Source organism: Colletes gigas, unplaced genomic scaffold (assembly GCF_013123115.1).
Source record: "Colletes gigas isolate AHSC1104 unplaced genomic scaffold, ASM1312311v1 Colletes_gigas_Sc00003, whole genome shotgun sequence".
Classification (NCBI taxonomy): Eukaryota; Metazoa; Arthropoda; class Insecta; order Hymenoptera; family Colletidae; genus Colletes; species Colletes gigas.
Window position 1 is genome coordinate 86,158 of NW_025106632.1, and position 12,070 is coordinate 98,227.

General features: G+C 43.8%; 2 protein-coding genes across 3 annotated transcripts in view; one reads left to right on the top strand and one right to left on the bottom strand.

The window, feature by feature from the left end:
* LOC122404845 (acetylcholinesterase-like) overlaps window positions 1–12,070 on the bottom strand; it is a 49,350-nt gene extending 37,280 nt beyond the window's left edge. Inside the window, exon 1 of one of the 2 annotated variants that reach the window (XM_043409123.1) lies at window positions 11,977–12,070. The gene's annotated coding sequence lies outside the window, so the exon portion shown is untranslated. Of the gene's footprint in view, window positions 1–5,031; window positions 5,570–11,976 lie in introns of those variants that run through there. The other variant, XM_043409122.1, reaches the window with a different exon arrangement.
* On the top strand, window positions 9,180–10,809 carry LOC122404732. Its single transcript, XM_043408954.1, has 5 exons — window positions 9,180–9,247; window positions 9,327–9,495; window positions 9,694–9,885; window positions 10,391–10,502; window positions 10,591–10,809. The coding sequence occupies exons 1-5, from the start codon at window positions 9,223–9,225 to the stop codon at window positions 10,807–10,809; spliced, it is 717 nt and encodes a 238-aa protein (XP_043264889.1). The 5' UTR covers window positions 9,180–9,222.

Genomic DNA, 12,070 nt, shown 5'->3' on the forward strand with positions numbered 1-12,070 from the left:
TGTCATGTTTCGGTCATAACCGCGTCTCGAATGCGACTTGCATTTCTCACGCTTGGTTCGTAAATCGTAAGCACGAGAATCGAGTTTCAGCCGATATTACGATATAAGGCAAGGGGTTCATTTAAACCGAAGTTTACCAGCAACGTGGTGGCAATGGTTTTTTCTGTCTTTGTATTCCTATCCACTGATATATGTATACACGATCTTTTAATACCTCTTCGGACGAAGGGCAGATTCCATTCCGATAGCTTTTATAACCGTTTTACCTAAGGCTACCTGACCGCGAGCCTAACCATGCGTATATTCCCTGCCTCGATCTTAAAGAGTTTACCTATTAAACGTGATTTCTATGCATAAAATCTATTATTAGTTCTCGGAAAACTATCTAACACATATATATATATATATATGTATAATTAATAATGGTGTTTGCTTTTCATAATTAGTTTATTATAATCTTTGATATAATATCCCAATGTTTTGTGGTTCGAGCGGTAGTTGGAGTGATTGGAGAATTGTAAAATAGCAGTTTCCTTGGAGTCGTTCGTCGTCGGTGGCAAATAAATCGAATAAAAATCTATGTATATGTATGTACGTAGATATAACGAGATAGACGACTCGAGTCTGTTTTCCTCGACCCGTCTGAAATTCATCTCACTTTCAGCGACGCGTGTACACATGCATACATGGTGAGGGTGTATAACGGCGTGGCGCGGCGTGGCGCGGCGCGGCGCGGCGCGACCGAACGACGTAGTCGCGACACACAGACGGCAGCTGTATTAACGGCGCATTGATTCGGTCGCGGGAAGCGAAAAATAGCTGGACAACGGGAGGAAATGCATAATTGTGGAATCGAGCGTAGTTAGGTCACGGTTCCTATTTTTAGTTCGGCACTGATTGCGAGTTCAAACGAAAGCAAAGGCCACCTGTGTGTGTCCAACGTTTACTTTGCGCGCGCGTTGCGCGTTGCGCATTGCTTCACCGTCTACACTTTTCTCGTTCTCTCTCCACTGTCGCTTCCAAGTAAACATACACGCGAGATCTCTCGTTGCAGACCTTTTCACACGATCCTTGATCCGACAAAGCTTCGGGCTCGCGAAACCACGGGGAAAGCCAACTCCCTGCGCACGTAAATTTTACTTTTCTCACGCGTACAACCTTTTCATTGTTTTTCTTTGTTTTTTTTCTTTTTATTCAGCCCTCGACGAGCCATGCCGTGTTTCCCGAATGCTAAACATGTTAGAGGACGCGACGCGTGTTTAACCATTCAATTTGCCGTTTTGTAATACGCGAATTCACGGAGACGGTGCGAGAAAGTGGACAGAGAAGGGAGGAAGAAATGTTATTCCATAGGTTCAACGCATCGAATGTCCATCGTTTGGTATTCGATCCGTAAGTAACGCTACGTTTCATTTCTCCAATTATCTTAACGATGCAATAACCGTGGGTCCGGTGCAGACTCACTCGACAAATACTGTATCGCGTGTTTGCTTTTACATTTGCAACACACATACATTATTCCTCTTTACGAGACCAAAGCGATTATTGGGAAAAAATCCGATAGCGCGCGTCCTGATCTCGATCGATTCGTCGATTACCGATCAATAACTCAACCAACGCAATCACCGAATTCGACGATTCGTTTCTCTTTCGTGGGATGATCGAGCCTCGCCACGTCGTCGCGTTCTCTCGGCCACCGGGGTGAACAATCACGATACGATCGCTCAAGGGGGAGACTGACACGAAATCCTAAAGCGTCTATAAATTGGAACAATTTTAAAAAACTATGGTACATTACTAGAGAGTAGTTGTTGATATTATCAGATTCGCGTAATTTAAAACGCCAGCGACAGAGCACAGCGACAAGGTAGCGGAAAATCCTTCGTAGATCGAGACTGGGAAACTTTAGTATTATCATTGGTCCGACTCGTACGAATAGTTTGATAATTTATCGACTAAATTAAAAAAGAAATATCTTTCTCGAATGAAATGCTAGTTTGGGCATTTTGTCGACTATCTTTTGCGCAAAGCATTCTCCAAAGCATCCTCCCGGAGCTTTTGTAGGTCTCTGTGCGAGCGACGAAACTAGCTCGCGATAGGTATAATCCAGCCAGGGCCAACTGGCCAGAATTCGGGCATTGGCACGTTTTGTCAGGGTAGAAAAGTTGTTCGGGCTCGGTGGTGGGCATGCGACGTGACTCACGTTGGTTGGGGTGGGTTACTGCAGAGCAGTAGGAAAGCAACGAGTACATACAGGGATAGAGGCGCACCTCGCATTCACAGATTTAACCGTACACCATGAAACGATGGCCCTGTTCGCGCTCTCGCGTTTATCGGTCGTAGCAAGCAAAACCTGCGCGCCCATCGCCCATCGCCCGTCGCCCATCGGCCGCCATCCGACCACGCTGCAATTTGCCCAATTGGGCATCGAGTTCAACACGGCTACTCTAATCGATTTGCCTTCTCGAGAAGGCAACATCAATTTTCCTTTTTTCGCGCTCGAATAAACTGCTTTCTTTAAACAATGCTCGAAAAAGTATCGTCGAAAAAATCATAAAATTCTATGAACTTTTTACGTTCGGACACACAATACCTTGGTTTATTTCCACGCGCGTATCTACAGACATTTTATAACATTCTGTTGAAACGAATAAATAATTGTTGGAATAAAAGTAAGCACAGTTCCGTGTTGCAAACTGAAAGTGAATGTCCGATTCTGAATAAGGAATTGAAAAAGGGCTGGACAAAGAATGGCTAGTACATATTTTCTGAAACAGTGATTCGAATTGACGAGAGACGAGATTAGAATAGTTGGTTAAGCGATAAAATGACTGGATAGTGGCACGAAGAACGGAGCGTCCTTCACCGTGTACGACTATGCGACGATATTTATCGGTTGACCTCGACTAAGAAAATCCGATCTTCGATCTCGAGTGTATCCAGCGGGCTTAAGCCTATCGAAATTTATCGCCGAAGCTGGCAGGCCTAGTCACCGTTAATCCGTGCCACATATTCCTCTATATCCGTTCGCTGATCTTATCGTAGATCCTGCATAGCTTTGCGCCGTAACTCACGCGTACTAATAGGACTGTTGCGGAACGATCTTTACTCGATATCGATATGTATTCTACTGCCTCTTCGCTGGATCGATACAGAGCTTTTTCCCTTAACGCGTTCACGCCCGTGCGATTCATCGATAGGTCGGACTGCAACTTGTTAAATATCCTCACGTTTCCAATGATTCGACTATTTTTGTCCATGGAACAACACTACGACCCTATTAAACGAAACATTTATAAATCTTTTCGCCGACTCCCGGGACTCGAACGAGTCGCAGCTATAACAAAAAATACAAACTAATTAAATAATAATAAAAAAAGAAAAAAAAAAGTATACACGTAACCGTGTAATTATTCGGTAACTGTAACTGTGTTTTCGGTGCTGATTTAATTACATATTTCGATTATTTTTATATGTTTTTCTAACCCAGACCTCAGTATACATACATATATTGGTCAACAATTTTCTTCATGTATGTAAGAAACGATAACTCGAATCGTACAAGGGCCAGATTAATTTAATGGCGAGTTCTAGTAAAACTAGTTACTTTTAGGGAAAGTTTATCAATTGTATTCGCGAAAAGACGACGATTGAAAAGGATAGGATTGCTATTATTATTATTATTGTTATTATTATTATTATTATTATTATTATTATTATTATTATTGTTGTTGTTGTTGTTATTTGGATAATTACTGGTGGAGGTTTCCGGGCGTAAAGAATGTCCTTTGCGGAAAGTGTTCCGACGTTTCGTCGAGCTCGATATCGGTGCGCAATTTTCTCGAAAAGAAGCTAGTTGCAAGGTTGCCAAAACGTCTGCTCGCTTTCCTCGGCTTACATCCGAAAGCGGTATCGACCGTTCTAATCCAAGTGGTAAATAAAATAAAATAGGTTTGTTCGAAGACAGATTGCGGGAAAGAAGATAACGAGGAGCAACTTGATCGATTTTTCCGTCGTAAAGTTTGATGAAATTTTACGTGTAAAATGTACGTAGTACCTAATTGTAAGTAAACGCGGCATCGAACGCGTAAGTAACTGTTATTTTAGTCGAAGCATTAAAAAGGTATCGAGAAACAAGTAAATAGGAGTAAATAAGAAGGAGGGGAAAAGAAAATAGGAAAGAATATTTGGCCGTTAGGTGTGGTGGGTCTGTAACCGTGATCGGATAAAAATGCGAAATAGAGAAGATGAAAGGTTGGTCGTGGTCCTGTTGTAAAGTAATTGCTCGACGATTGGAGGTACATATTTAGCAGGGTAAACGAGTGTCTCCGCGGGATAACTGTGCGCATTGAAACAAGACGGAAGAGGAACAGTGTCTGCGACAGACAGTTCGCTGCACGAGGGTTAAGCGGTGCATCGTGACAGAGGTTCGTGTCTCGTCTGTTCCCGGATGCGAGGACCGTCGTCCACGAGGAAAGCGGACTCGTCGTCTCGATGCGCACCGATACAAGAGGGAAAGAGCGCCAAGGTCCTCCCTCGAACAGCTTCAAAGAGCTACTCGATCGGACGCCAACTACGAGCCAATGCCTCGCGCGTAACAAACCTGTGAGCATGATATTTTAAACAGGAACTGATAGAGAAATAGGCCGTCGACCGTGTCGACCGTGTCTACCGTGTCTACCGTTTTCCACAAGGAACCGACCGCGTGAAAAACCGTGCCGGCCGGAACTGACGCGCGCGCCACAGTTAAGTAGACCCGAAATCCACTCTTGATCTCTCGCCATTTATACTACTCGTGATCTCGTTCGATCGTCCAACACTTTTTCTACCCTGGCTCGTTATCCTACCAGTTACACGTGAATAACAATTACTCTTCTCTTCTATTACGAGTATTAAAATATGTATATCTATAGAGAGTAGAGAAGCAGGGAAGCGGCGGCGAGTAGGTACGCGGGGCGAACTACCGAGAGACGCAGATTCGATCGGTAAGCAGACGCGAGGGGAATAAATGTTCGTGAAAGAGGAACTTACGAATTTCCAAGAGAACAAACACCGTCGCCAGCTCTTCCGTTCCTGTGTCCAGTTCGACGACGGCGACGAGTACCAGGAGGCGAGGTTGGCACGGAAACGTGCGCGGTTCCCCTCCGAGCGTTGAAACTGATCGTCGCTCGGCTTTCCTCGACCCTGACAACGGGCAGCCCTTGGCTTCACTCTCTCTCTCCAGCTTTCGTTATCCTTCGTTGGACGGTGTTGGTCGGGCTCAGGTTCTCGAGCTTGTTATCGAGACAAGTCGAACACACCGAGGCACGAGCCGACCATGGACACGGACGATTCCTCTCTCGCTATGGAAAGAGCTCTTTCGCTCTTTCCCTCTTTCCCTCTTTCCCTCTTTCCCTCTTTTCCTCTTTTCCTCTTTTCCTCTTTTCCTCTGTGTAGTTAGAAACGTGATCGTTGCTGGTAAAAGCTGGAGGGCAACCAAGACGGTGACAACGTGACGACGACGACGACGACGGAAATCACAAGAACAAGAGAAGGAATCGGAGACGACGATAACCGTGAAAAAAGAGAAGTAGGCCGGTTAACCGTTCAGGCCGCACTGACGATTCGAGCAGCAGCTAGTAATGGTGAACTGGCCTGGCATCCCCTCTTAACTTCGCTCTACTCCACCTCCACCCCCCATTCTCCCCTCTGCCAATCCCCCTCTCGATCCTCTAGCCCCTACGTTCCTCCTTCTCACCCTTGGCTCAACTACCCCGCTGCTGCACGTCCACCCACCTCTCCGACGCTCCTGGCCCACCCCTGGTTCACCTTCTTTCTTGCGCACTATCATCCGCCAACCTATTCCTCTCCCTTATTCTCCTTTCGTTGCATCTCGTTCCTCCAGCTTCTCTCTCTTTTCTTCTTTCAACGACGAAAACTCTGCCATAGCGTCGCGTCGCGGCGTACCGATCGAACCAACCATATCGCAACTAGCACCCGAAACCTAAACAGATACCTACAGATACCTACAGATACACGCGAATCGTCCATCGGAGTTGTCAAAAACTCTCTGTCTTTCCTTTCCTATCCTTTCAATTTCTTCGCTCTCTACTTAACGATTTCTAGATGTAACATCGTAACCTTGAAATTACCTTGACGCCAGAATCGTCGACCGTCGACCGTCGACCGTCGACCGTCGACCGTCGACCGTCGAATCGTTTCTCGATCAACCTGGATACATACATGTTGTGTTCGTTCGCTGTCTTTCGCTCCTAAAGATTTCTATCAGTGTTCAACCTACTAGAACACAAATATTCATCATCGTCGAACGGTCGAAACATTTTCCTTCGACCCTAAACCATCGAATCGATCGCTCAAGGCTACTATGTCATAAGTCTTTCAGCTCTAGAACGCCGCGTCAACAAAAAAAACATACGGTGTTGTACATATGTAAATATACATACGTATGTACATACATATATCCCCGATGGCTGCAGTGACCCCCGTTCGTTTGTCGCAGTTGCTGGAAATTCCGTTCGAATGCCGCTGGCTCGTCGATTTATGCCCGGTGGTATCCACTACCTGACCAGTAGTAAACCTTCTCATCCTCGACGGGCAAATTAATTACAAGATAAGTCGTAGAGAAAGAGAATTTCATGCAGGCGTATAGCTGGAAACCAACGACCTCCAAACTTATGTATGTCACCCCTGCCACAGAATTTCTACGCGGAGAGAATACGGGAGTAGGAGAGTCGTTCACCTACCGATAAAAGATTATTTTACAGGTTTCGAGCTTTACCAGTCAAAATAAAACAATTAACCTTGTTATAATCTTTAACTTGAATAGAGATTACTCTTTGGTTTATTTTACGAACGGAACGAAAACTGTCATCTAAAAATATAATGAAAATTAGCGATAGAACGCGGATCGATAATGTGAAATATAGTCGATTTTTACTGTGATCTGGTTGTTGGGTCCGTAACAGCTCCCTTAATATGTAAAACGTGCCCGTGACGAGGTTCTCTATTCGTGCGAGACACTTGTCCGCAGGCAAATGAATCGATCGTTGATTTCGCGAAGCAAAAAATTCAGCTTGGTCCTGCTGAACAGTTTGAGTTATCGATGCGATGCGTAGCTCCGGAGCACGGGCATAGATCGGCTACCAAAGGATACGCGTGACCGGTCGTTATCCAAACACGAATCAACGAACCGTGAATTTCCATAATTTCGAGACGGCTATTTTCGCTGGCCATGAGATTCGCCGCATGGTATCGATCGTCGACGGCGTAAATACACGACGGTTATTGAAAAACTAGAATCGGAGCAACGAGATAGACACGACGCGACGCCAGCAGGATGCTACCCTCGGAGCAAATAAACTACAAGGATCGGGTTCCGCGTCCCGTCCACCATCCCGCCTCACCAACCAACCAACCAACCAACCAACCAACCAACCAACCAACCAACCAAGAAAAACGATCGCAAGATCTAGTCCGCTGGTAAACTACCTTCCACCGAGCAACAACGATCCGGCCTAGATCGAAATAAAATGCCGGAAAATAGAATATAAATTTGTTCGCGAGGATGATCGATTCGTCGAGTAAAATTTCCTTCCTTTACGGACCTTGATAAAGAAAAACACTTTGATCGATTCTACCCACCCGAGCCCCGATTAATTCGCGATCGAATATCTTGATTGTCTATCGAACTCGATTATATTTCTTAAAATACACGACAATTGTTTTTAAAGATTTCTAACTGAATTTATTATCTTGTATTATCTTGTGAAATTCGTGTCCTAGTTGGCTGTTGGTGTGCATATGCGCGTTAAAAAGTACCTACTCCGAAACGAAATAAAGTTAATCGCGAGGCCTGGTGAACCGAGTGCAGCGATTTCACTATCAATAGAGAAAGACTATCTTGGAGCACGGGATCCGCACCGTACCCCTCGTTACGCGAACGAGACAAATCGGTATTTCACATCTACCGGACATCTTTCGACTTTATTCCTATCCGATAACATAGAAACGTAATTTAAGGAAACCCGTAGAAAATTCACTGGTTCGAAATACCAAAATAGAAATTTCTTTGCGCGCACCTACGATCCTCTCGTTACATATTTCTTCTTTTCCATTTTTATTTCTCTTACTCTCTATATTTCCCTTTTTTTTCTCTCTCTTGGCTCATCCGTAACTAACTAAATAATTAAATAAATAAATAAATAAATAAATAATAATAGGACCGATAGAATTGACAGCTAACGGGATACGTTGCTAACGGAAAGAGAACGTTCGTAAAAATCGGGGTTTACGATCGATTCGAAGAACGCAACTGTGCTGGCAAAACGATCTCGTGATGGATCGATACGACTCGTTGTTTCGTCGATCCGATTAAACGATCGTACCTTGGATAGAGGGAATCCGATAAGAGATTGCAAAGTTCGAGAAAACGATACCGGACGATATATAACGGACGATCACCGACGCAACCCAGTAAGTACTTACTCGGTCGAACATTCTGCGATAATCGAAATCGTAAGTATTATATTTATGGGCTGATATTTAAACCAAATTCTTCTCCCACCGGTCTAACGAAACACGGTTCACTATATTTTAAACCGTCCTGTCAACTTGTCTACGCTCACATCGGTATTTATGTACATGGATGGATTTTATTTTATATCGTGTACTTTTTATTCAAAGATTGTAATTGTTAATAACGATTATAATTAGAAGAAGAACGGGAACGATAACGATAGAGATTAGGAAATAAGCGTATTTTGGCTAGGAATCTAATAAAAAAAAAAAATGATCGTTCGAAACGTATGAAAATTTGAGTCGCGAAAAGTAAGAGTTCGTTAAGGTCCGTAACGTAGAAAGGAACTCGCGCGGTTTAATTAGACTAGGGCGAAATGAAAAGTTTCAAGGTTCGATTTGCCGGCCAGCGTTTTATCCGCGAAGAAAGATTTCGGGAAGAAAAATAACGCCGCTAAAAGAAAGAGAATGTAAGGTTTAAAAAATAATCGCAGAGGATATAAGAACGTCTCCGAACACGTTCCTCGTTTCTCTTTCTAGTTTTTAATTTCGATCGATTACTCGAGCGATTCGATTCGATTCCGGAGACCGAGCTTCGAGCTTCGAGCTTCGAGCTTCGAGCTTTGCATTTTCTAGCTGTGCCTTGTTTCGCTTCGCAGGAATATGCATCTCTCCGCGGTACTGATCTTGGTCTCTTGCCATGCATTTATGCACGGGGAAGTCAATGGGGAACGTGAGTGTTGTCTCTTTCTCCATCGGAATCGAACTTGTTGCTCGGTCTCGTATCAACCTAACGGTTCTTATCCTTTAAGAGAGCATCGACATCGAGGATTATGACACCAAAGGTGGAATGCTTGTTGGATTCCTTGAGAAACTTAAGGATACCCTGAAGACCGGAAATCAAGACTTGGGCATTCCCGTTCTCGATCCTCTTCAAAAGGAGCACGTGAACGTGGACTTGAACGCGAAAGGAGTGATCGAGTAAGTATTTGAAAAAGTAGCCGACGCGCACGCGACGCGAGGCGACGCGAGGCGACGCGAGGCGACGCGAGGCGACGCGAGGCGACGCGAGGCGACGCGAGGCGACGCGACGCGACAACGGGTTTCGGTCAGTATCTACTTACAAAAAGGATATTTACCAAAAGGATCAACACGATCGTTGGTTATTTTCGTAAACAGATTGAAAGGAGCGTTGGATAATTTTCGCGTGCACGGTTTATCCTCGTATACCGTGAATCAGGGAGACTTCAAGCTGGCTGGATTTCTAGCAAACATCAGTCTTACGTGGAACGAGATCGATCTTATGACCAAATACAACGTAAACGGAAAACTCGCCGATTTAATATCCATCTACGGAGACGGAATTATTATGTAAGTTTAATATTTATCGATTACATGATTTAAACGCATCGTCCAATTACCGGTCTTCCATTCTACGCTCAAGTAGGTACATACGTATGTATGTATATCCTTTTCCCGTTCATCATGAACGATCAAACAAACGGTAGAAATATGTACATATACGCTTCTTGTTATACCGTAAACCAAAAGAGACACGAAACGAAACTTAGAAACGTTAGAAGAAAACGTTTAAATCGATCGAGTACGCGTCCCTGTCGATCCACGGATGGCAATGTAGTATCCTAGTGACTGGAGGGAGGAGGGAGCGTTACCAACATCGAATACAAGCGTTCTTAGCTTGCTTGCCTACACCGCGCGAACCAACTCTGACTCCTCTACGGTTACAATGCGTTTCGATCGTTTGATCGATATCTCGGAGAATCCTGACTATCCTGTTAATAATATGTACCTACCTAACAGGAGAATTACGTGTCAAAGAGAGGCGTGGAATTGATTCGTTTCACGTAATTTTCAGGGTTCAAGGTAAAGATCTTACGGTAAAGGTAGACGTGAAACTGAGCATAAACGATGAGAGGAAATTGTATGTTAAAAACCTGAGCTTGCACGTTCATTTGAAACAACTTCAAGTAAGTAGAATGACTCCCGAAACGTTAATCTTTCGAACGAAGCAACAACATGATTGCCCAACGCTTTGCCTTTTTCTCTCTCGTACAGTTTCAAATCACCGGATTGAATAACGACGCAGAACTCTCGAAACTCGTGAGCAGCATCGTTTCCGATATAACGCCACAACTGATCGAGGACTACCAAGAACAACTCTCGCAAACCGTCAGCCCGCTCGTTATCAACGAGTTGAACCAACTCCTCAAGGACATGACGCTGGATAAATTGATAGATATAATAACTGGTAAATCTTCACCGGCGTTGAGTTAATACGGACAAAAATATCGAAACGGACACGTATGTAGCTACCTAAGTGTCCGTCCTAACTTACGTGTACTTTCGACCGACGTGTCGCGAGAAATTACAATTTAAACATTCCTAATAAAGAGATCATTTCCTATCTTACTCGTGACATTTTATTCATCCTAATTCTTTCCGATACGTTCGATCGTTTGGATGTTAGACGGGAAACATAGGAAACGAAAGCGAAATAGTTGCGAGAAAAGGTTGGACATTGTTTCGTGCAGCGGCCAATATTTTTCAACTTGGACGAGAGCAACGACAAGCAAGTTCGTTCATCTGCAAGTCATTTCATCCAAAATCGGATGCTCTTCGAAGCAAAATATCGAATTTTTAGCGACGCGTAAACGTATAAACGTATCTCGAGAAATAGTAAAAAATTTATGAAATTTCTCGATCGTACATATAGCTGTTTGAACCGTAGTGCTAACGTTTTTCAAACAACTAAACGGACGAGAAAGAGATTTTTGGATACCGAGAGACTGAAAAAAAAGTTTTCTTGCGATTTTTCTTTGGTGGAAAAATGCCGCGACCCGAACGAAACTGGTCGAGTTCGAGCGGCAAATAAACATCGAAACGGACAGCTGACAATTATTCCGATCGAATAAGCGAAACGGCTTCCTCCATGGGACACCTCTGAATTTTTCTTTTTCGCCGACTAAATTTTAACACCTATCCCCTGTCGATTTTTCTTTAAAATGTCTTTTTCGTTTCAATTCTACCGTAATATCGGAAATGTTGTTCGATACTTTGCGCTACTACTCGACTCGTCTATTTCTATACCGCGTCTGTTCACATACATCTAACAATTAATTTGGTTCACGGACGATGGGGGGAAGTAGAATTCATGGGTACCTACAAAAAAGTACTAAACAACATTTCCGTAGCGAGTCAAGCAAATTGATTAAAAATCAAAAACGAATTTTTAAGAAAAATCAACAGGGATAGATGCTGAAATTTTCGGCGAAATTGAAAAATTTCAAATCGTTCTAAAAAAATTACTTTCACTTGCGGGGGTCAATTACAATCATTTTTTATGAATAGACATACCCTTAAATTCCTACGCACTTTTTTCGGACCTTTTTGTCCTACGACGTGATCGGGTATCAGAGGAATAAAAATTGGCACGCGACTCACCAATCTAGAATGTAAGCACCTCGTAAGACGACGAGGCTACTGCCGTCAGCGAAGTCAGCAACATAGTCAGCAGCGAAGTCATCCAAGAGGTTCT